Source organism: Natator depressus, chromosome 3 (assembly GCF_965152275.1).
Source record: "Natator depressus isolate rNatDep1 chromosome 3, rNatDep2.hap1, whole genome shotgun sequence".
NCBI lineage: Eukaryota > Metazoa > Chordata > Testudines > Cheloniidae > Natator > Natator depressus.
Genome location: NC_134236.1, coordinates 4396473 through 4418099, shown reverse-complemented (window position 1 = coordinate 4418099; position 21627 = coordinate 4396473). Strand labels below are relative to the sequence as shown.

Genomic DNA, 21627 nt, shown 5'->3' with positions numbered 1-21627 from the left:
AAATTTGTGTGGGGCTGACGATAGCACAAGAAGCAATGAGCTTAAATTGCAGCAAGGGTGCAACTGTCAGGGTGGTTAAGCACTGGAATAAACTGCTTAAGACGGTTGTGGAATCTCCATCATTGGAGATTTTTAAGAGCAGGTTAGACAAACACCTGTCAGAAATGGTCTAGACAATACTTAGTCCTGCCACGAGTGCAGGGGACTAGACTAGCTGACCTGTCAAGGTCCCTTCCAGTCCTATGATTCTATGATTACCATAACCAATATTAGTGCCTACAAGCCTCTCTCTAACGGGTTATGGCCTCACTGTTCTGGTCACTGTACATGCACATACCAAAAACAACAGTCCCTGCCGAAAGGAAGTTATAATCCAAAATGTCTATCACCATTTCTATTGGCCCACATCATCAGGGACTAAGTGCTCCAGAGAGAGGCACTAAGCCCCCGTCTACATTAGAGAAATTTGCACCAATGCAACATTACACGCCCCCCAAAAGTGGCCAAGGTGACACAGGACCAGAGCTGCAGACCCACCAGGTCTGCGTGCTAACCACAGCACCATGTTGGGGACACTGGGCACTACACTAGGTAGCTCGGGAACCCACCAACCAATAGCCATGCTTGCAACAGAAGGCTGCAATGCACATGCGCACAACCTACTGCAGCAACCTGCCCAGAGTCCAAATCTGCGCATGCGCGCGGCTTGCCCACTCTCCCCGACCTCTAATTGCGCTCAAGCCGCCGTTCTGACGCCGGCGCATGCGTACGGCCGGCGGGTTGCGCGAGCTTTTCCGGTTCCGGTGCGCGGTCCCGGAATCCTGCCGGAAGTCGGGGCGTGACGAGTGTCCTTGCGCCGGGAGCAGCCCGGGCGGGCCGGCCGAGGAGTCGGGACTCAGCCGCCGCCGCCATGGTGTTCTACTTCACCTCCAGCGGTGAGTCCGCGGCGCCGCCAGCCCCTCCCCCTCCGGCCCCCCCATCCCCCCGCCTCGGGCCCCACCCCCCGAACCCCTTCTCCTGTGTCCCCCCGCCGGGCCCACATCCCCCCGCCTCGGGCCCCCCCGAATCCCTTCTCCTGTTTCCCTCGGGCCCCCCCGAACCCCCCGCCTCGGGCCCCCCCGAACTCCTTCTCCTGTGTCCCTCCGGCCCCCCCAATCCCCACGCTGGGCCCCCCCGAACCCCTTCTCTTGTGTCCCTCCGGCCCCCATCCCCCCGCCTCGGGGCCCCCCAACCCCCCTGCCCCTCTTGTTCCCCTGCCTGTCTTCAAGTGCGCTGTCCCTTGCTGAGGGAGTTATGGGAGAGCTGCCCAGTTTTTCCCAGAATGGCATGATACAGATGTCTAGGCAGAGTGGTGGGTGTGGACACCCAAGGAGAGAGAGGAATTAGGTAGGGTGCTTCGAGAACTTAGGTTTCAGAGTAGCAGCCGTGTTAGTCTGTATTCGCAAAAAGAAAAGGAGTACTAGTGGCACCTTAGAGATAAATAAATTGGTTAGTCTCTAAGGTGCCACTAGTACTCCTTTTCTTTTTTCAAGAACTTAGGTGACTTGTCCAAGGCCACAAAGGGAGTCAGCATCAGAGCTGTGAATTTCTGACTCCCAGTCCTATGCTGAGATGATAGGATTGCACCCTACTTTTTTTATATAAAGCTAAAGTGAGCCCAAACCTCATGAAGTGTCTTGCCCCGAGGACTGTCATACTGCTCACTAGCCTTCCAAGGGAATTGGTGGAAACTTAGTTGTTTGTTCTCTATGACTTTTTAAAGTGACTCAGTCTTGCTCTGGCCCCTGGGAAGGGAATGGGATGGATTAGATGTTCAGAGACATAGATCAGGGGTTCTCAAACCAGGGGCCAGGACCCTTCAGGGGGTCACGAGGTTATTACATGGGGGGGTCATGAGCTGTCAACCTCCACCCCAAACTCTGCTTTGCCTCTAGCATTTATAATGGTGTTAAATATATAAAAAGTGTTTTTAATTTATAAGGGGGGGTCGCGCTCAGAGTCTTGCTGTGTGAAAGGGGTCACCAGTGTAAAAAAAAGTTTGAGAGCCACTGACATAGATGGTGTATTTGTCAGTACCTCTGTGCACAGTTTTGTCTGAAACGCCTTTTGATGTGTCCTCTTTCTATCCCTCAGTTGTTCCCTCCATTTACACAATTTACATGGGAAAAGATAAATATGAAAGTAAGTACATGAAAATACTTGGCAAGGCTTGATAGGTTGGGGTTTGCTTTTTTTTGCCTTTTTAACCTTGTTTTTTAATTTTTCTGTTTGATTTTACTGCGTTGTTAGAAGGCAGATTTTTCATGATAGCTGCTTTGCAAATCATGCTATACAGTAACTTCTTATGCAGTCTATAGCATTACTTTATACCATTGTCTGGGACTGGTGAGAGGGGAAGCTGTCTGTGGGCTTGATCTGAAGTCAGTGGGCACTCTGGACTTTTTGTCAGGCTATAACATGGTCAAGGAAACAATGGTAGAAGCCTAGCATGGTTTGACAGCACTTTATTTGTTTAGTTTAATTGTTCCCTGCATAAATGGTCAGTTTTTTCCCATCTTGAGTTAGTGTTCTTCAAATTATGTTTTCTGTTGCTGTGTCCTCTTCCAACAAACCAGGGTACAGTCCTGCTTTATTTCATGTCACTGCTTGCCATTCAGTACTTAAGGCAAAACCAAAATTAGCACTTCAATTGAAGAGAGTTGGTGCTTTTATCTTGGGAATTGCTGTCTTGAAAATCTCCTACATAGGATAGTTATGCAAAGATCAGTGTCTCCCAATAAAAAAAACCCTGAGAGTGGAGTGGAGGAAAAGGGGGAGAACTTAGAACTGTTTAGAGTTTTGGCCTTCGCACCTTTGTGCCCGAGAGCACTGTGTGTTTCAGGCCTTATTTGGGGATCCATCACACTCACTCTCCAGGTGCCATATTGTAGTGCAACCACTCTTGATATTAAGGCCCTTTAGCTTTTAAAAAGTAACTAGTGGTGTGTCAAAATGAGTTCAGGACCCTAACTCAAGCAATCATTTCCCCTCATTGCCGGTCTCTCAATGGGCCGTTTGGCTGGCTGCTGGGGGAGGTATCCGTCTTTGCTCAGTATTCTTTTTTTAATGCCTGCAGATGAAGACCTGATAAAATATGGCTGGCCTGAAGATATTTGGTAGGTACTGAAAAGAGCCATGTAAGTCCTTTATGCTTGTGAAATGAAATGCCCTTCATAGTGAACTTCAGTGGGAGGCTCTTCTAGCTACTATAGGTGCTATTCAGAATATTAACTAGTTTAAACACAATCACGGAGGGCTGTTATAGAGTAGCACCTAGAGGTCCCAACCGAGGCTGGGGACACACTGTTAGGTACTTTCTCACACACATAGTAAGAGCTGGTCCCTGCCCCCCCAAGTGTTTGTCATAGAATCATAGAATATCAGGGTTGGAAGGGACCTCAGGAGGTCATCTAGTCCACCCCCTGCTCAAAGCAGGACCAATCCCCAATTTTTGCCCCATATCCCTAAATGGCCCCCTCAAGGATTGAACTCACAACCCTGGGTTTAGCAGGCCAAAGCTCAAACCACTGAGCTATCCACATGGCTTGTGTGCACATGGAATAGGTGTGCCCACACATGGAGTTATTCGGGAATAGGTCCATTTTGGTCAATTTCACAGTCATAGGATTTAAAAAATTGTAAATTTCATGATTTCAGCTATTTAAATCTGAAATTTCACAGTGTTGTAATTGTAGAGGTCCTGACTCAAAAAGGAATTGTGTGTGTGTGTGTGGGGGGGGTCACAAGGTTATTGTCGGGGAGGTTGCAGTTCTGCTATTCTTACTTCTGCGCTGCTGGCAGCGGCGCTGCCTTCCGAGCTGGGCAGCCAGAGAGCGGCAGCTCCTGGCCGGGATCTGAGCTCTGAAGGCAGAACCTCTGCCAACAGCAGCGCAGAAGTAAGGATGGCCTGGTGTGGTCTTGCTACCCTTACTTCTGCGCTGCTGCTGCAGAGCTGGGCCCTCCGTCAGCAGCCGCCACTCTCCGGCCGCCCAGCTCTGAAGGCAGCAGCAGGGAAGGGTGGCATGGTATGGTATTACCACCCTTACTTCAGCGCTGCTGCTGCTGGAGGGGCGTTGCCTTCAAAGCTGGGGGCCCGGCCAACAGCTGCTGCTCTCCGGCTGCCCAGCTCTGAAGTCAGCACAGAAGTAAGGGTGGCAATACCATGACCTGCCTAAAATAACCTTGCGAGCCCCCTAAACTCCCTTTTGGGTTAGGACCCCCAATTTGAGAAACACTGGTTTCCCCCATGAAATCTATATAATGTAGGATACAAGCACATAAAATACCAGATTTCGTGGGCGGAGACCAGATTTCATGGTTCGTGATGTGTTTTTCATGGCCAAGACTTTGGTAGGGCCTTAGTGATAGGGGAGACGGGCACAGAGGTGAAATAACATGTCCCAAGTCACATGGCAGATCAGCAACAGTGATGGGAATAGAACTGAGGTCTCCTGACCCCCAGATCAGTATCCTCTCTGCAGGAGCATGCTGGGTCTCCAACCCAATCCCTTTGTCTGATTTCTTCTTGTTCATGTATATACACAATGTCACCATCATGTCTACTGTATTCACATGCTGCCAGGCAGAGTGAAGTATTCCCTGTCTTCTTGTCTCAGCTCTTGCCTTTGTTCTGGCTCCATGAGTTGAGCTTGAACGACTCTCAGAATCATGAGAGGCAAAAGCTGTGCTTGACCTAAACAGACCTAACTGGTCGCATGCACAGGGCTGGCTGTGGGTACTGCTCTCTACCACACATGTTGACGTAGGTTTGGTCCCCCTACATGGAAAAGGAAATAATCAGAGAGGGCAGTTAGGACAACTCACTGTTAGCTGCAGATATGCTATCGATTGCTGTTTGTGTTAATCCTTGCCAGATTTTCTATGTTGGCAGTGGCCAAATTTGCTTGGGGCCTTGTAAAGCTGTTAGATAATAAATGGAATGGGCCAGTTGTTTCAGTAGACAGGCTTCCACATACAAACCCCATCATCTTAATTGATACTTGCTTCCTTGTTAGCCATTTCAGCTGAGAGGCTAACGACTGAGTGGGCCATATAGACTGTCCTCCCTTCTCATTCCTAGAGATGGTCTTTTTGGGGGTGGACTGAGGCATATTGGTGGAGCTAGTGTGTAAGAAGTGTGCCTTGCCTCTGCTTTTCTTGCACCAGCTCTGCAAATTGAGGATGTAAGACTCTGGGAGTATGTATACCCTGCCGTAAAACACCTGCGGATGGCCTGTGTCAGCTGTCTTGGGCTTGCGGGGCTTGGACTGCAGGGTTATAAAATTGCAGTGTAGATATCGCTGGGCTCCAGAGCCTAGGCTCCCGCCCGAGCCTGGACATCTACACTGAAATTTTATAACCCGGGCACCCAAGTTCCATGAGCCCAAGTCAGCTGACATGGGCCAGCTGTGAGTGTTTTATTGCAATATATACATACCCTATTATGGAAGATCCTTGGGTCTTGTTAGAGTAACCGTCGCTTTTAATAACATGCTTTGCTATAGTGATATACTAATTTGTTTCTCTCACATCATTAGTTAGTTAGAAAGCCATTCTATGCATCCGATGAAGTGAGCTGTAGCTCACGAAAGCTTATGCTCTAATAAATTTGTTAGTCTCTAAGGTGCCACAAGTACTCCTTTTCTTTTTTTTAGAAAAGGTAGACGTCTGTCATTTCCATAGGAATCACTAGAGGGAGCAAATAGCAATATCTTATTCATAAGATCTTTCTGTTAATGTCTAAGTATATTATGTTTCAGAGAAAATATTTAGCTTTTCAATTTCCTCCTCTTACAGGTGGGTGAATATTTGCTCAAAGATTGAAACACCTGATAAGGTGTAACAAATCCATTGCATGCTGTCAAATATGCATGTTCAGAATTTATTTTAATGCTTTTATCCATGGGACTCCTAGTCTGTTATGGCAAGCTGTATTGTAGCATTTATTTCAGGGCAAGCGACCCTCTGCTAAATGTGCCTTTTTATTCTGTAGGTTTCATGTGGATAAGCTCTCCTCTGCACACGTGTACCTCCGATTACACAAGGTAAACTGCACCGGGATGCTGTGATAAACAAATATGTACTGATATAACAGTGACCTGCAAAGGATTGCTTAAAAATTGGGTTTGTATCCTCTCATTTCCAGAAAATATTTTTTCAGGAGTTGGCTTTCTCTGCTTATTTTGAACCCTAGAACTTTCAGAAATGTTAAGTCTCGTTCTCCCTGGTTAAGGAGGGTTTGTTGCCTCCAATATTTATTGAGATTATACACCTAAATGTGGGGGAATTTGTGTTCTGATGATGCGCATAATATGCTAGGCATTATTCACACACATAGGAAGTCACGATACCTGCCCTGAAGATCTTACAATCTGAGGCTCCCATTCCACTATGAGCTCTGAATGCATAGACCCACCTGCTCACACATGGCGCCTCTGATGTTAATGGCGGTCTGCAAGGGCGCAGGTGTGTAGCAGAACTTGGGCATCTGTTAGTATGCAACCTAGGAAGGGCAGGGGAAACGGTGCAACCAAAATCTAGGACAAAGCTGGAAGTCTCCTCATCTGAGTACAGTGCCTGATCAATGTTCCCTCTAATTTTTTCCATCCATGTGCAGAATGAATTTTGTTATGTGCACTAATATCGAGGTGATGTGCGCCACCAGTAGAAACAAAAAACCTCGTTATAATATATATTTTTAAAAAGTTACCATAGGGATAATTACTCCAGTCAGGACAGGTTAAGCATTTTAGAACTCACTACTCAAAGAATTAAATTTAAGCATAAAAGAGAAATAAAACTACAAATAACAGCACTTTGAAAGAATAAAATTACCAAGAATATATGTGCATTGCAGGAAGTACCAAGAAGTAACAACAATAACACAAGTATGTGTTGGGAGGTGGGTGTGTGTGTGCGTGCGTGTGCATCAGTACCCCCTTCTCTCTCCCGCCCTTGCCGTGCTCTGCACAGCAAGCAGGAGGGTCCCAGGAGCAGCTCGCCAGGTGCTCCAAGGCAGAGGGCAGGAGCAATGTGACTGCAGAGCAGCAGGGGGAGGGCGCCTGAACACACACCCCCAGATGTGCACGGTACCTGATTCACTCCTGGGTGACCGTGCAGCTTTGAGGGAACACAGCTCCTGGCTCTGCCATGGATTTGTGAGACCTAGAATGATTAGTCCTATCTCTACCTCATTCCCCTTTCAGTAAAATGGGGCTAATAACTCTGAGGGGTATAGAGGCAAAACTGTAAAGTGGTTTGAAATCCTTGGCTGGGAGGTGCTATAGAAGTGTAAAGTATTATAAGCTGTGTGTGTAATGCAGGGGCTCATACCTCTGTTTGCATAGCATGGTCCAAGTGCACTGTTGATGTGGTGTTTATTCTGTGTTCATAAGTCCCATATTGCTCCCTCAAATGGCACAGTAAACCACTCATGTTTCATTGGTCTGTTTTAGGGGCAAACAGTGGATGATATTCCCAAAGAAGTTTTGATAGACTGCGCCCATCTAGTGAAGGCCAATAGCATTCAAGGTAACATTTAGTATTGAAATTGGCAAGTCTCCTATGGAGGTTAAGGGACTGTGTACGGGGTGCAGGGGGGAGTGTGTGTGTGTGGGGGTGTCTATTCCATCCCAAATTCCTGAAATTTCTTGTTTTTGACATCAGAATAATGTTAAGTTTAAGTACACTTCATAGATTGCTGTTTTCATGGGAAACAGATGTCACTTGCAGCAGCTGGTGCTGCTGCTGCTATTTTCATACTGAAACTTTAATCTCCTGGTTCCTGATGGTGCCTCTAAGCCAAAAGGGGTCTTGCCATTTTCCCTCTAATACCCACTTGAGGCCCTCTTTGTAGCAGGCAGCCTTCTGGCAAAGCCAGACTCCATCTGGAGTTTAACACTTTTTTGGCCCTTGCTGCCACAGAACGCGATATAGCAAAGTCCTTCTGTTCCATTGCAATGCTGCTCCTTCAGATAGGAGGGAGAGGACAGATCCTTACAAATGTTACTGACTAGAAGCTATGTAACACAGCATGACTCTGGCTGATTGTGGAGACTGCTCGTCGGAAGGTTTGGGGTGGGGACGGAGAATAGAAATATTTCCCACTTCTGAGCCGTTGATACAAGAACTCTTCTTTCCCCCCTTACTGCTCTGTAGGCTGCAAAATGAACAACATCAACGTGGTGTATACGCCGTGGACCAACCTGAAGAAAACAGCTGACATGGATGTGGGACAGATAGGGTTTCACAGACAAAAGGATGTAAGTGGTTGCTATGCAGCTGCAAAGAAACGCACCAGCTAACTGCAGTACCTTCCTTCTCCGTCATGCTGCCATACTGAGAGTGAGCATACTGAGTCTCACGCAGGGGCTCTAAATCAGGGGAAACTACTGTGGTCCAGGGGCATGGGAAAAATCCCAGCTGTTTTTTGATGAGCTAAACTAAGTTTCCACTTGGGTATCGGAATATAGTAAAGCAGCGGTTCTCAAACTGTGGGTCGGGACCCCATTTTAATGGGGTTGTCAGGGCTGGCTTTGACTTGCTGGGGCCCGGCGCCAAAGCCTGAGCCCACCACCCGAAGTTCGAGGGCTTCAGTCCTGGGCAGCAGGGCTCAGGTTAGAGGCCCCCTGCTTGGAGCTGAAGCCATTGGGCTTTGACTTTAGCCATCTGGGGCTAGGATGGGCTCAGGCTTCGGTCCCCCATCCTGGGGTCATGTAGTAATTTTTGTTGTCCGAAAGGAGTCGTGGTGTAATGAAGTTTGAGAAACCCTGTAGTAAAGTAAAACCACTACAACAAATGGAAGGCACAAGTTACAACAGGGATACAGAGCTGAGTAACTCGTTATGGTCAGTATAAAACGTTGCCAATAGACAGCATCCAAGTGTCAGATACACTTTCTGCTTGAATTTCCACCTACGCTTGGATTATCGTCTTCAGTAAGATTGAAGCCCCTCTGGCCTGGTAACACGATAATCGCAGCTGGTTTGCTTCTGACTGGTAACATTTGTAATAGGTGACCCCTGTCTTCTGGAAGTGGGAAGTCTTGAAAATCAGGCTTCATCAGATCCTCTTCCCTGTAAAATCTGGGTATTTTCATAATTTTCAATGTTGAAGGAACTTCCAGACTTAAAGCATGAATCTAGTTGTCACTTTCAAAATTGCTAACAGTCAGACTTGCGTTCAGAGAAGAGTTCTCTCTTAGCACCCAGGTGAGCATCCTGCCAGGAAATCGTGAAGACTGACTTCCAGAGCATAAGAACGATGTGTGCAAAAGAGCTAGGTTGTCAGGGGAGAGAAGGAAAGATCGTCCTGCGGTAAAGGCCCAGGTCTTGGATCTGAGTCCGCCTCTCACCCTTCCACAGATTTCCTCTGTGACTTTGGGGAAGCCATTTAATCTCTTGGGGCCCTGATCCAAAGCCCTTTGAAGTCAATGGACTCGCATGGACTTCAACAGATTTTGACTCAGGCTGTTGGTGCTTGATTTTCCAGTCTTGAGAATTGGGATTGTACCTTTCTGGGTGTGTTAAGACTTTTGACTGTAAACTAGTTTGAGATCCTTGGGTGGCAGGTTCTGTAGAAGTGCAAAGTGCTTGTTAAAACACACATCAGTACTGGGGAACCCTGGGTTGAAGACAGTGGTCCACAGAATGGGCACAACACACTCAGCAGCATGAGCTTCCCTTGCCAGCATGCTCAGCCCATGTCCACTGAAACTCACTTCAGGATTGGGTGGATGACCATTCTGCATGATTCAGTCAATCCTGGGCCCCTCTGCTGAGACTGCAGCCAAGAAAACCCATTAGTGATAGTTGTGATGGTGGTTTGTGTTCTTGTGCCCGTCGGCGATTGTACTGTGTTCCCAGCTCTTTTCACACAGGCCACTGAACAGCACCAGATGGCCATGACTTTCCATCTGTTTAAATGAGATTCAGGAGCCAAATATAGAGGAGAAAATGCTCCTTTTCTTGTATTTACCTCACTGTGTGGAAAGTCTTTCTCAGTGAAATGCAAGGTGGAAGCATTTTTTCGTAAGGATTATAGTTCTTTCCATCCCAAAGGTGAGAACAGTGACAGTGGAGAAGAAGGTGAATGAGATACTGAACAGGCTAGAGAAGACCAAAGTGGAGCGGTTCCCTGACCTAGCTGCTGAGAAGGAAGCCCGGGACAGAGAGGAGAGGAATGAGAAAAAAGCCCAGATCCAAGAGATGAAACGGAAAGAGAAGGAGGAAATGAAGAAAAAGAAAGAAATGGAAGATCTCAGGTGAGTAATGGCTGTGACTAACTGTAACTGTGAGTATTTCCTATCAGTGGTGAGAGCGAGACTTTGATCAGGGCATGTCGTGGTTCCTGGTTAATGTCGTACTCTGTTCTGTCTTAGACTGGTACAGTCTTAAGAAATAGTATTTGCTGTACCTGGCAACCCTTTCTTTGCCTTTGTCTTGAGAATTAGATGTATTCACCCAATTCACTTACTAGAAACTGGAATGAGGAATAGTTCGCAGAGCTGGGAGTCAGGACTCCTGGGTTCTTTTCCCACCTGTGCCACCAACTTGCTGTATGAACTTGGACAAGTCACTGAACTCTGTGAAATGGGTAGAATTGCCTGCTATATCTGTAAAGCACTGAATTGCTCTAGTGAAAATCAAAGTCTGTGTAGTGCTTGTCAAGCTTCAAAGCACTTCACAAATAGTGATTTTAAAAACACAAATTAATCCTAGTGTACATGAAAGGCATTATGTACGCCTGTAAATGCACTGTGATGAACAGCTGCACGTGTTGATCTTCCAATCTGACAGCAGACAGGCAGAAAACATTTGTGACCATGTTGGTCCTTGAGAGAAGAGTAGATAAGGTAGATCTGTTAACCCCTTGACTACCAAACAAACCTGGACGCACATGAGTGTGTCTGACCCTATGACTGCTTTGTACATATAAAATGTTACAATAAATAGTAAGTAATTTAGATGGTCATGAGGCTGGAATTCAGGGAGCCTAGATCCCACAGCTCCTGTTGGTGCACTCAGTAATTCAAAGGAGCAATAACTTACAGCCCCAACACAGAGGCATCTTAGTCCCAGTTCAATTTCTGAAGGCAAGAGGGAGTGCTGGTAGGGACATTGGATTACAGCTCACACCATCTCTCTCGCCTATGAGCTGCTTTGGCCATCCACAAGCCACTTTTATAGTAATCCTCAAGCAAAGAGGGTTTTATAACCCCTTATTAGTTATCTCGCTGGTAGTGTATCTGGACAAAGCTGTGAAGAATGAATGTTGTAGAAAACCCATGCATTGGCTCCTAGTCGATGGACTATGGTGATCTCTTCTATCTCTGACTTAAGTGTTTTTTGTGCCAAGGTGTCTTTGCTCCCCGCAGTACACTGATTCTTCAGTTAGGGATGGAGTATGTTCTTCAGAAGACAAGCTAATGTTGAGATCTGATGTGTTTGAATTCCCTCTGAAGAATGGGAGGGCTAATCTTGTCGGCACTCTGCCCTGTTTCATAATGTACATTTAAAAATGCATCTTGCTACATAATTTCTCTTCCCTTACAGGAGCTACTCTTCACTAATGAAGTCTGAGAACATGTCTTCCAACCAGGTATGTTCAGGCTGGCACCTGTGAAGACCTTGCTTCCAGAGGCCTGAATAAGAATCAGAGTAGGGTATGAGGATACAGATGCGAAAGCAAGTTTCAGCCCAGTAGCTGCATGTGGTGAATTGTTCGACGCGTTATCCCCCTCTTACTGTTGGAGTTACAGAACAAAATCCAAGGAGAGGGGAAGTGCATGATTACAGGGAAAGGGAGTCTCCTTCCTGCAACGTCCTCCAGAGATGTTAAACGGGCCAAGGATGCATCCACTCCTTTCTTTTCTCTCCAGTCTCCCACTCTGCTGCTCTGAATTCCCTTTGGTTGTGTGCAGAGCCTCTTGTCAGTAGGGATGAGACGTTTTGTGTGGGAAGGATGACTATGCTGTGGTGGGACAGCCACCAAAAGGAGAGTAAGAATTTTAAGTGAAATTCTGTTTGTCCTTTTGCCTGTTTAGTCCAGTGTCTGGTTTGTCTTGGGGCTGGTGGAATCACCTATCTTTGTATTACTCTGTGACTAAAGGTGCACATAGCCCTTAAACCAAGGGTGTCTCACTTGTCCTGAGGAGTAGGCAATCTAAAGGCCAACTGAAGCCAAGACATGGGACAACAGACCAGGAGAGGAAGGGCCAGGAGACTATAGAGAGGCAGCTGAGATTACTTGAAGAGGTGGATTTGAAGGAGGAGAGAAGGGAGCATCTTGTGTTAGGAGCCGCATGCTATGAGACGCAGAGCTGGGCGTCGGAGCATTAAGACAAGGACTGAGATGACCATGGGCAAACATAAGGAAAATGAGTGCTGAGAGATGAATGGGAGCTGGGTTACATAAGGGGCTAAGCTGGGTGAGGAAGGCATCGTTTCCCTTGTGCATACTAGGGCTCTTGCATCCCTTTGCTTTGTGCCTGGTATCCTTCCTCTGAAAGCAAGTACCCTCGCGTTCTGTTGCATTGGTGATATCTCCAGGCAAACGAGGAGCTCAGAGTGCCTCTCACAAATTTTAATTTAAAATCTGTTCACCCATCACATCCCCAGAGGCTCAGCAGCTGCTTGAGATAGGTTTATGGTTTTCCTGGGGTGGTTTTTTGTTTGTTTGTTTTTTTTGGGGGGGAGGGGTGACTCTTCTCGCTGGTTTCCAGATCACAGATGACCGTGATAGAGTAAAAAGAACTATGCGGTTTAAGCAGCGGCTCCTCCTGCTATGCGTGTGCAAGCTGTGTCTGGTTAGTGACATGCCATATGAGGAAATGTAAAGGAAATGCCCATGTATGGGGTCATCCGCCCTCTGTGTCTAAGCTACGTGTGTTATCAGACTGGTGCCTTTATGCTGGGGTCAGATCAAGTTAAGGTCACAAAGGGCTGATACACAGGAGTGCTGGCAAGAGACTGAGCTCCACTTCATGGCCCGAGTCGCATGATATAGGTAAAGGTTACTGAAGTAAGCAGGTCAAGGGTTATCCGAGCTTAATCACCAGCCCCTGCCTCCCAGGGTTACACGTGGATGGATGACCCGCTGTACTAGGAATGTGTGGGGCTCATTTACTGGATGGCTAGCAAGCACTGCAGATTTTATATTTCATCTGTAGTTGTACAGTTGGCTGGTTGGGTCCCAGGCTTTGAGTTAGAGGGGAAAATCTCAGTGGGGCATACTTCTTGAATGAATAGGAGAATACTAGTATTCAACATGTGAAATGTTAGCAACAACATCCAAAGGACCTAGCTTTGGGATTTGTTAGTTTCAGAACTCTGACCATGAGCCTGTTGAGTAAGCTGAGGCTGATTTTGTGGCCTATGTATGGAAACCAGAAAAAACTCCGCCACTTCCTTAAACAATGGGAGAGACGGCTGACTACACCAGCAGCTTTGTCTGAGTGTCTGCAGACTGCCTAAGATTTCTAAAGGTGTCTGCACCTCCATTTGAAATTTTTTAGGGGTCAGCAAATGAAGAAAGTGTAGTCCAGTGGCTTTCAACTTATCTCGCCAGTGTTAAACTTCCATTTTAAAAAGGTATCTCAATAATTCCCTTCTTTCTTTCTCCACAGGATGGCAATGATTCAGATGACTTCATGTGAATTGGGCACTCTCTCCTTTCTGAATCATGAGATGGACTCCATGTCTTAATTTTTCACCCTCAATAAGATGCCAAAAAACCAAATTCTGACTTCAGTTTCAGACCCTGTTTGAACCTTCACTGGCAATATCTGACCAGATCTGTGCCATGTATCTCCTAAAGACAGTATCTTAACACTGTGTGTGTGAGAGAGAGAGAGAGAGAAGGGGGGGAGGGGGAGCATACATTCTGGTTCTACAAGGATCTTGATATATTTATTTTGAGGGAGGGGCTCTTAATGTGAGCTACAGGAGTGTTGTGCTGCCTTAGTGAATTGGCAATAGACTTATTTAAAAAATGTTTCCATTACTGTAATGTCTCCCTGGTATAAATTCAAACCTGAAATCAGAATTGCTGGCCTGAGGACTCTGCTCCCCTCTTGCTGAGTGATTCTTGTTGATGGGATGTGTGTGTTCATCAAAACCAGGGGATCCCTATAAACCAGGGGAGCCTGTATTTGGCCCAGCTGATGGGCAGATTGAAAATCTGCCTGGATCCAGAGAGCTCCACCTATCTTGTAAATGTAGCAAAGCGTAGTTGCCCTCGTTTTAATATGGAGCTGCTGCCTCTGGAGAAGAGTCCTGGCCTGCATAGCAGCCTGACCATTCTGAGTGAGGTGGAGCAATGCATGCTGGGGGTGTGGTGTCAGAGGCTGCACACCTGTAGATGAGGATAGTCCTAAATTGGACTGGGCTACACGCGTGGCTCCGCTCTTCTAAAGGATTAACTTTGCAAATAAAGAGTGTTGGCGTTTGAAAAGCCCGTAAGCCGACTCGGAACACTTGACTAAGTAACTCGTGATGTGATGTGGATAATAGTACATTCAAAATGATGGTGGTAACTATCGCAACATGTGTATATATATGTTAGAATTAAAATCATAACAGCTGTTAAAGCATGTTGCTGTTGGGGGTCCTCTGTTCACAGTGTTGTGTGGACTCAAAACATGGGATTATAGCTGGGGGAGGAACATGAGGGAGGGCTTGCGTATGAGTGTTGTGGAGATAGGGTAAGCGGGGGGAGGGGGGCACTCTGATATTAGCCCCCCCCCCCCGCCAAGCACAGCAAGCAGGAGGCTCCTGGGAGCAGCTCCAAGGCAGAGGGAAGGAGCGTCACATGGCAGGGTGGGAGGGAGAGCTGAACTGCATGCAATTGATATCCTGCTGGGCGGCTGCTGCACAGGGAACTTAGGGGAGCGGGGAGCTGATGGGGGGGGGGGGGCGCTGCTGCTCCACCCTGGTTCTAAGCCCCCCCCCCGGGCTTGCGCCAACCGGCTGCTCCTCCTGAAAGCAGTGGACAAAGCAGGCGGCTTCCAAACAGTGTTATAAGGGAGCATTGCACAACTTTAAACGAGCATGTTCCCTGATTGATCAGCAACGAAACAATGTTAACCAGGATCTATGTGTCTCAGCTGAATGTTGTACAGGTCCGAAAAAGTGCTGTGAGTATCTTTTCTTGCCACAGTGGGGGAAGAGCAGTTTAAACGCACAAAGAGATCCAGTGTCTGCCCCCCTCTGAAGATCCGAATCCTCTCCTGGCCCCCACTGCTGCTGTTTTATCCCCCTTAGTCATGCCCCAGTGCAGCCTTCACCTCTGCCAGGGAAGCAGGTGATCTAGAGGAGTAGAAAGTGAGCTCTCCCTGGAGACCCCAGGATAGCAATTCTATTAATCCTGCAGTGTTGTCTCCAGGGGTTGATGATGTGACTGTGAACCCCACAATCAGGCTGGGCCCTGTTGTGTTTGGTGCTTTTCACCTGTGCAGAGGGGCCAGTGGTTGAGTAGGTCCCGGGACTACATTCTCCTCCTGCGAGGTGACCCTGTCTGATCAGGGGTCAGGTATGCTGATGGGGCTGGGTGGGAGCAGTTTGCACAGCATCAGCCAGGCTAGTCTCTGTTTCTCTCCAGCATCTGTCCCGGAACTCACGTGATGGTTTCAAGCTGTCTGTCCAAATGGAGTTGGTTGGGTTCGGTAGCGGTATTGGCTGGCCGCCCCCCCTCAGGCTGGCCGCCCCCCCTCAGGCTGGCCAGTCTTCTTCCCGGGGTCAAACCTGATGGTCCCTTTTGGCCTTAAAATCTCTGAAGCACGCAAGTGCGGCTGAGCTAGTGTCTGAGTGTATTGCAGGATTGCTAGCCAGCTGCAGGCCAGTTATTCAGAGGGAATTTTACTCGGTTGCTGCTTGGGCTAGCAGCTGTCACATGCTTGCTGTAAAGCACAGCTTCCGCTTCCCTTTACTGAAAACGCGGTTAGCCATTATTGGACTTGGGGCCGGGAACGCTGCTTTCTGGCTCCTGGTGTGGATTTAGCTAGGAATTTCCAGTGTGGGGGCTTGAATTGCTCCTGGAAAGGGGCTAGGTCTAGCAGCCCTGCGGAAACCCTCTAACCACAGACCAGGCACGGCTTGGGCAGTGCAGCAGGCTTCCTTTGCAGCCCTGCTGATGCGCTTCAGCCCTGCGCCAGAGGGGTCTATTCTAGGAATGAGAAGTGGGTCTTCACTGCTTACCCCAATCCCTGAGCTGTCTGCAGGGGAGGCTAATTCCCACTAGGATGATAGCTTAGCGATGTCAAATTTCTCCTACTTAGGGGATGGATTGAGACTAACTGACCCGTTAGAGGGAGTGGCTCTCTCGGCCTTCTGGTCACTGCCAGGCCAGGCTCCATTCAAGCAGCGGACATGAAGCTACGGGTATGTGCAACTAAACCTCCCGGCTGGGGACACGGAGCTGTTTCGTTGCGGCGTAGACATTCAGTCCGCTGGTGTCTAGTTGCTGCGTAGATGTATCCCTCTATCCATTTAAACGAGGTATTTGGAATCTTATAGCCATGCCCATCTGACCTCTTGTGGCCATAAGGAACGTTCCTGCCACTGCCTGAGTGCCTGGCTTTAATAATATTACTGTAAAACTAGCGTGAAGGAAATGAAAGAATGAGAGAACCCTGGGGCTTCTGATGTGGGATGGGGGTCAGATCCAGGCTTATGGCTGCCACCCATCTTCAGCTGTGCCCGGGTACTGCAGCTCGGGCTATGGGCAAGCCCTCGCTGCTCTGAGGGCCTGCTGCAATGAAATAGGGAGTACGCGCTCTTTGCTTTCGCGGCTACAGCGAGCGTTAGGGGCCCACTTGGAAGGGTGGTCTGGTGGCTAGGGCACTAGCCAGGAATGTAAGTGAACCAGGTTCAGTTCACTGCTCTGCTGCAGACTGCAGATGTGACCTTGGGCAAGTCACATAGTCTCCCTTCCTCAGTTTCCCCATCTGTATAATGGGGATAGTAGTTCTGCCCTACAAACACAATAAAGAGGTTAGTAAGTGCTTGGCTGTGATGGGGGCCATGTAAGATCTAAGCTAAGATAGAGCTGGTCCTAATAGCAATAATGACTGTCTTACTAATGACTAGCTGGGTCTATTAATCCAACCCCGCTGCTGTGCTCAGATTATTGGGTTTGCCACAGACAGCTAGTGCCCAAAGCCTAGTGTACCTGCCCCTAGTCATGGCTAATATCTAGTGTTTCAGAGGCAAGCTAAAAGAGCTCTACCAACCCCCGCAGTGAGCGGGGGCTGCCGGGGGGAGCTCCCTGGAGAAGAATCTTGTCTTCCATCTAAAAGGAAGCCCCCAGCATGCTGTGGCGTGAACCAATTTCTACACAAGCCGGGCTCCCCCTCTGCTGCAGGGGAGGGGAAACGATCCCTGTCCTTCTCAAAGGTGTCAGGGTTGGGGTGCATCTCAGAGAATTCTCATTAAGCCCCATCACAACCCCTGCTCCCTCACTTGACCCCCAACTGCTGGGGGGACCATGTGCACCTCAAATGGGGTTGGGAAACCGCTATCTGATGGTAGAGGACTCTCGTCTTAAGCAGGCGAAGGCCCAACATGAGCCAATGGCTGGGAGTTGAAGCGGGACAAATTGAAACTGAAAAGATGCAATTTTTTATTAGTTAGCCATTGGACCTGCCCAATTTTAGGGAACTAGCCATTGGAACAGCTTCCCAGGGGATATGGTGGATTCTCCATTACCTGAAGTCTTTAAATCAGGTGTATCATACAGAACAGTTTCACTTAGCTTGCAGATTTCCCATGAATCTTTGGGCTTGGCTGCCCAGCCCTGGAGTCTGCACTGTGGGGCAGTGATTTGTAGAGCACACTTGCGTGGTGCTCTAACCCCCCTGTGTGGAACCTGCTAGTGTCCATCTTGTTTCAGATAGGACAAGATCTCTGGACACCAGGGAACACTGAGTGCTCGCCAGCAGGGCCCACACGGGGCGCTTGGAGCACAGCATGCGGCTTTGCTCTATAAATCACATGCCCTGTAGTCCAGACACCAGCACAGCAAGTCAGCAAACCTCACGGACCGGCGTGGACCCACTTGGTTGTGTTTAAGAGGTGCTGGGGAGGCGTGAGTCTGGCAGAAGCAATATGTGTCCATGGGAGGGGGAATGGCACTGAAGAGCGCTGAGCTACCAGCGGGAACACAGAGACTCCAACCTGGCGAATCAAAGACAAGGAAACGTCAAACAGAATGAATGTAATTAATGACCAGCAGAGTTTCTCTTCAGCCTGTTCTGGTTTAATAGCTCTTGCTGACTGTGGCCTGCTCAAGCGGGAGGGCATCAGGTCAGGCCCATCGCAGGACATGAGTTCGCTGCCCTTGCTTTAGATCGAGGCTGGATGTGGCTCTGGAAGAGGTGCTATAGCCCAACCAAAAGTTCTGGCCTTGATGCAGGAATCACACGGTGAAATCTATGGCCGGTGTTCTGCAGCACGTCAGCGGCAGGTGATCATCATGGCCCCTATTAACCGTAAACTCTGAATCTGGGAAATTAGATATGCCTACCCTTGGCTAGGACTAGTAACTGGCATCTCTCCCAGGACTTTGGGTTCCACCTCTGAGTTCTAACAGCTCTGGGAAGCCAAAGTTCACGTGCTCTTGTGAAGGGGAAATATAGGATTAATTGAAGCTGTCAAAGCAGAGGAATCCAGCGAATTATGAGGCAGCTCTGCGCGATGTGTTTGGAAGGCTCCCCTGCAGACAGATGGCTTCAGAGACAGGGTTATAAATTACAAATGGCAGAGAAAACGAAAGGGAATGGGAAATAAAAATATTATAGCCTTTAAACTCTGGGTCCTTTTCCTGTTTAAGACGATTTCCTGTCTGAGCTGCCCTCTCTCTGTGCTGGGATGCCCTGAATCCAGCTAACACAATGCTGGAAGCACTTAAGGTCTGAAATCTCATGGTGTTTTGCCTCACTTTTATAGCCTGAATAGACTCTGAGTAAAAACAGCACATTTCAATTAGCTGCCTAAGGGCAAGAAATGGCCTTAAGCTGCTGATTAGTTTGTGGCCAAACATGATAGTATTTGTTTTAAAATGGGGATAGGATTTACAACACACCATTGTGTCCAAGCTTTAGCCTTCTAAGAATTCACAGGTGTTACTATACTGCAGATCACAACCACTCACAACTGCACAGAACTGCTGGAGCTCAAGGAGACTCTCTATTAGCTGTTAGCAGTGTAGGGCTGCTGACACTCAGTGGGGCAGTTCTGATTCCATCCGGTAGAGGGGATGATTTGATTTTTTTTTTTTAAATATGGCTAAAACCAAGCGTATTTAAGCTGTAAACTTTTCTCAGCTCCCTGCTGCCACCTCTGGGGCTAGGGAATGTGAAGGAACAAGAGGAAACAAACTGGGGTGGGTGTATGCCTGATGCAGGGCAGAAACAAAGAGCCCACATCTTCATCAAGCCCCAGCACCTCTGGAGCCTAACCCTGTGGTATCTTCCTGCTTCCCTCTGTCAGCTGCTCCTCTGGAGATGGGGCATGGCAGGGATCCGCTTTATATGCGATCAGATGTGCAGATGATGTCGAAGTGGTGTAAGAGGGTGGAATTCTATGGCCTGTGAGATACAGGACATCAGACTAGATCACTGACTTGACCGTCCCCATGCCACACGCCTTGTTCGACACCACTCTCTCTGGAGCACTACTGCAGCCTTGTTCCCCATTATTCTTCCTCTCAAGGCCCTTGCTTGTCAATAGCCTAACTCTCTTTTGAGGGCCTTGCGGATCTCTTAAACAACCCCTGACAGACGACACGTCCCTGACTTCTGAACTTTTACTTAATCAGATGAAACATGACAACAGCATTCAGTAACCCTTCCCCTCGGGAAACCTTATATCACCCCAGCGATTCTTCCTTTCCTCATCACAGTCTAGTTCCCCCCACCCTCTCTGTGATCCTTCGCCAACCGATGCTCCTTCCAATTCAAACCCACCCGCTCCAACATTCCCGCCGAGCTTCCATCCCGAAATCCCAGCCTCCGTCTCTGCGTGCACCCACCGTGTTCTTTTGGTCGTCGTCCCACAACGTAGCCCCTCATGTTTTGCTTAACGCTTACCCTGTGACGCCCGCTGGATCCGTACAATTTCAATGTAGCATAGTCCCTTCTCCACATCACCATGGTCCCTTCTGGCCTATGAATCTGTAGGCTGCTCTGCATGCAACAATCCGATCAACCTAGCTAACGTAGCTCAGCCCCTGTGCGCTGTCGTTCGAATGACCTAACCCCTGTGTACGCATGGCGAAGTTCACAGAAGAATTCTGTTGAGCTAGTTACCACCTCTGGGGGGGGGGTTAACTACGGCGATGGGGAGCGACTACACTACCGTGGAACAGCGCCGCTCCACAGCTGTGCTTTTGTGGCAGCTGTAGTGTGGACATACCCTGTGCTTGGGGAGGAGATGAAATAAACAACCCAGAGCCAGCGGGGCAGGAGGTGCCCGCGGCTCATCTGTTGCCATCACGTTCAGGGCAGTTAGTTTTCATCCTGCCTTATGACGTCCCCATGTAACGGGGCGCTCTCAGCGCTGCAGACCATGGAGGGTCTGAGGTCGGACATGCGGGTCACCCTCACCTAGATTTTGTCCCTCGCTCCACGTGTGATTAACGTGGGGGCCGCTAGATGGAAGCAGAGAACGACGGTTGCTCAGCAGAGACTTCTGCCTCCCAGGCTCTGAAAGTCCCTGGTGCCTGGGACAGCTCCCCGTCCCCTCCCCTCCACGGGGTGTTTCGGGTGGAGTCCTGTGGCGCGGAGTCCCTCTGCCGGTTGAGCATGAAAGGTGAGAATTGCACTGGCGCGGGGCCAGTCCTCTTGATTCAAGAAAACCCCACGTGACGGCCCAGGTGAGCCTGAAACATCAGACGGCTCAAGCCACAGAGCGTGTAGTGGAGAGGGGTCAAAGGTCACACAGCGGTGGGACCAAAAGGTGACTGAACCTACCTCTTGCCTGGAACAAGAAGGGCTGTTCTTCCATCCTAGTGCCGAATATCTTACCCAGGCCAGCAGGATCCCCTTTGCGGGAGTTCTGCATCCTTCTTGGCCTCCGGCTCCCCACCAGACCTGTGTGATCTTCTGCCCCGGCTTTAAAAACACATTGTAGGCTGGCTGTATAACTGACCCTCCTGGGGCTGGCAGCAGGAGTTGAAGCCTGGACCATCAGCATGAACCACTCGCTACTGCTTGAACTAAAAGAGCGTATCTGTTAGCAAGCAGCTATAGCCCCCTTTTAGCCTCGTCTACGGACGAGCCACGAGCCTCGCAAACTCCTAATGCCCCTGGGTCTTTCCAGCAGAGCTCCACCACCAGGATAAAAGGTCACATGACAAGATGATTGAGGAGGGGGCTGCACCCGGGCATGGAAGGATCTGATTTGAAACGGTAAATATCTGTTACCGTTGGTAACCCAGCTGGGGTGAAATATTCCAGCATTATTGATGTTTAACGGAGAGGGGAAGTTTAAAAACAGAGATGGAGCCAAAGATCAAAGGTGCTTGGATCGAGGGTTTGGCTTGGCCCAGACAGGCAGGGCTTGACCTGCATGTTCAAAGCTGGCTCTGAACCTT

The 21627-nt window shown here is 48.7% G+C and overlaps 1 protein-coding gene across 3 annotated transcripts; it reads left to right on the top strand.

The window, feature by feature from the left end:
• The first annotated feature begins 805 nt into the window (after window positions 1-805).
• Window positions 806-13906, top strand: CCDC25 (coiled-coil domain containing 25). 3 transcript variants are annotated; one of them, XM_074947341.1, is made up of 9 exons: window positions 806-935; window positions 2134-2181; window positions 3116-3155; window positions 6032-6083; window positions 7494-7569; window positions 8197-8300; window positions 10098-10300; window positions 11592-11637; window positions 13664-13906. In XM_074947341.1, exons 1-9 carry the CDS (start codon window positions 911-913, stop codon window positions 13691-13693), a joined length of 624 nt encoding a protein of 207 aa, XP_074803442.1. In that variant the 5' UTR covers window positions 806-910; the 3' UTR covers window positions 13694-13906. The 3 variants fall into 3 exon arrangements, with proteins under 3 accessions (XP_074803442.1, XP_074803443.1, XP_074803445.1); XM_074947342.1 differs by lacking the exon at window positions 13664-13906 and adding an exon at window positions 11918-11953; XM_074947344.1 differs by lacking the exons at window positions 806-935; window positions 2134-2181; window positions 3116-3155 and adding an exon at window positions 3157-3176 and having other exon boundaries at window positions 13664-13904.
• Window positions 13907-21627: the final 7721 nt, after the last annotated feature.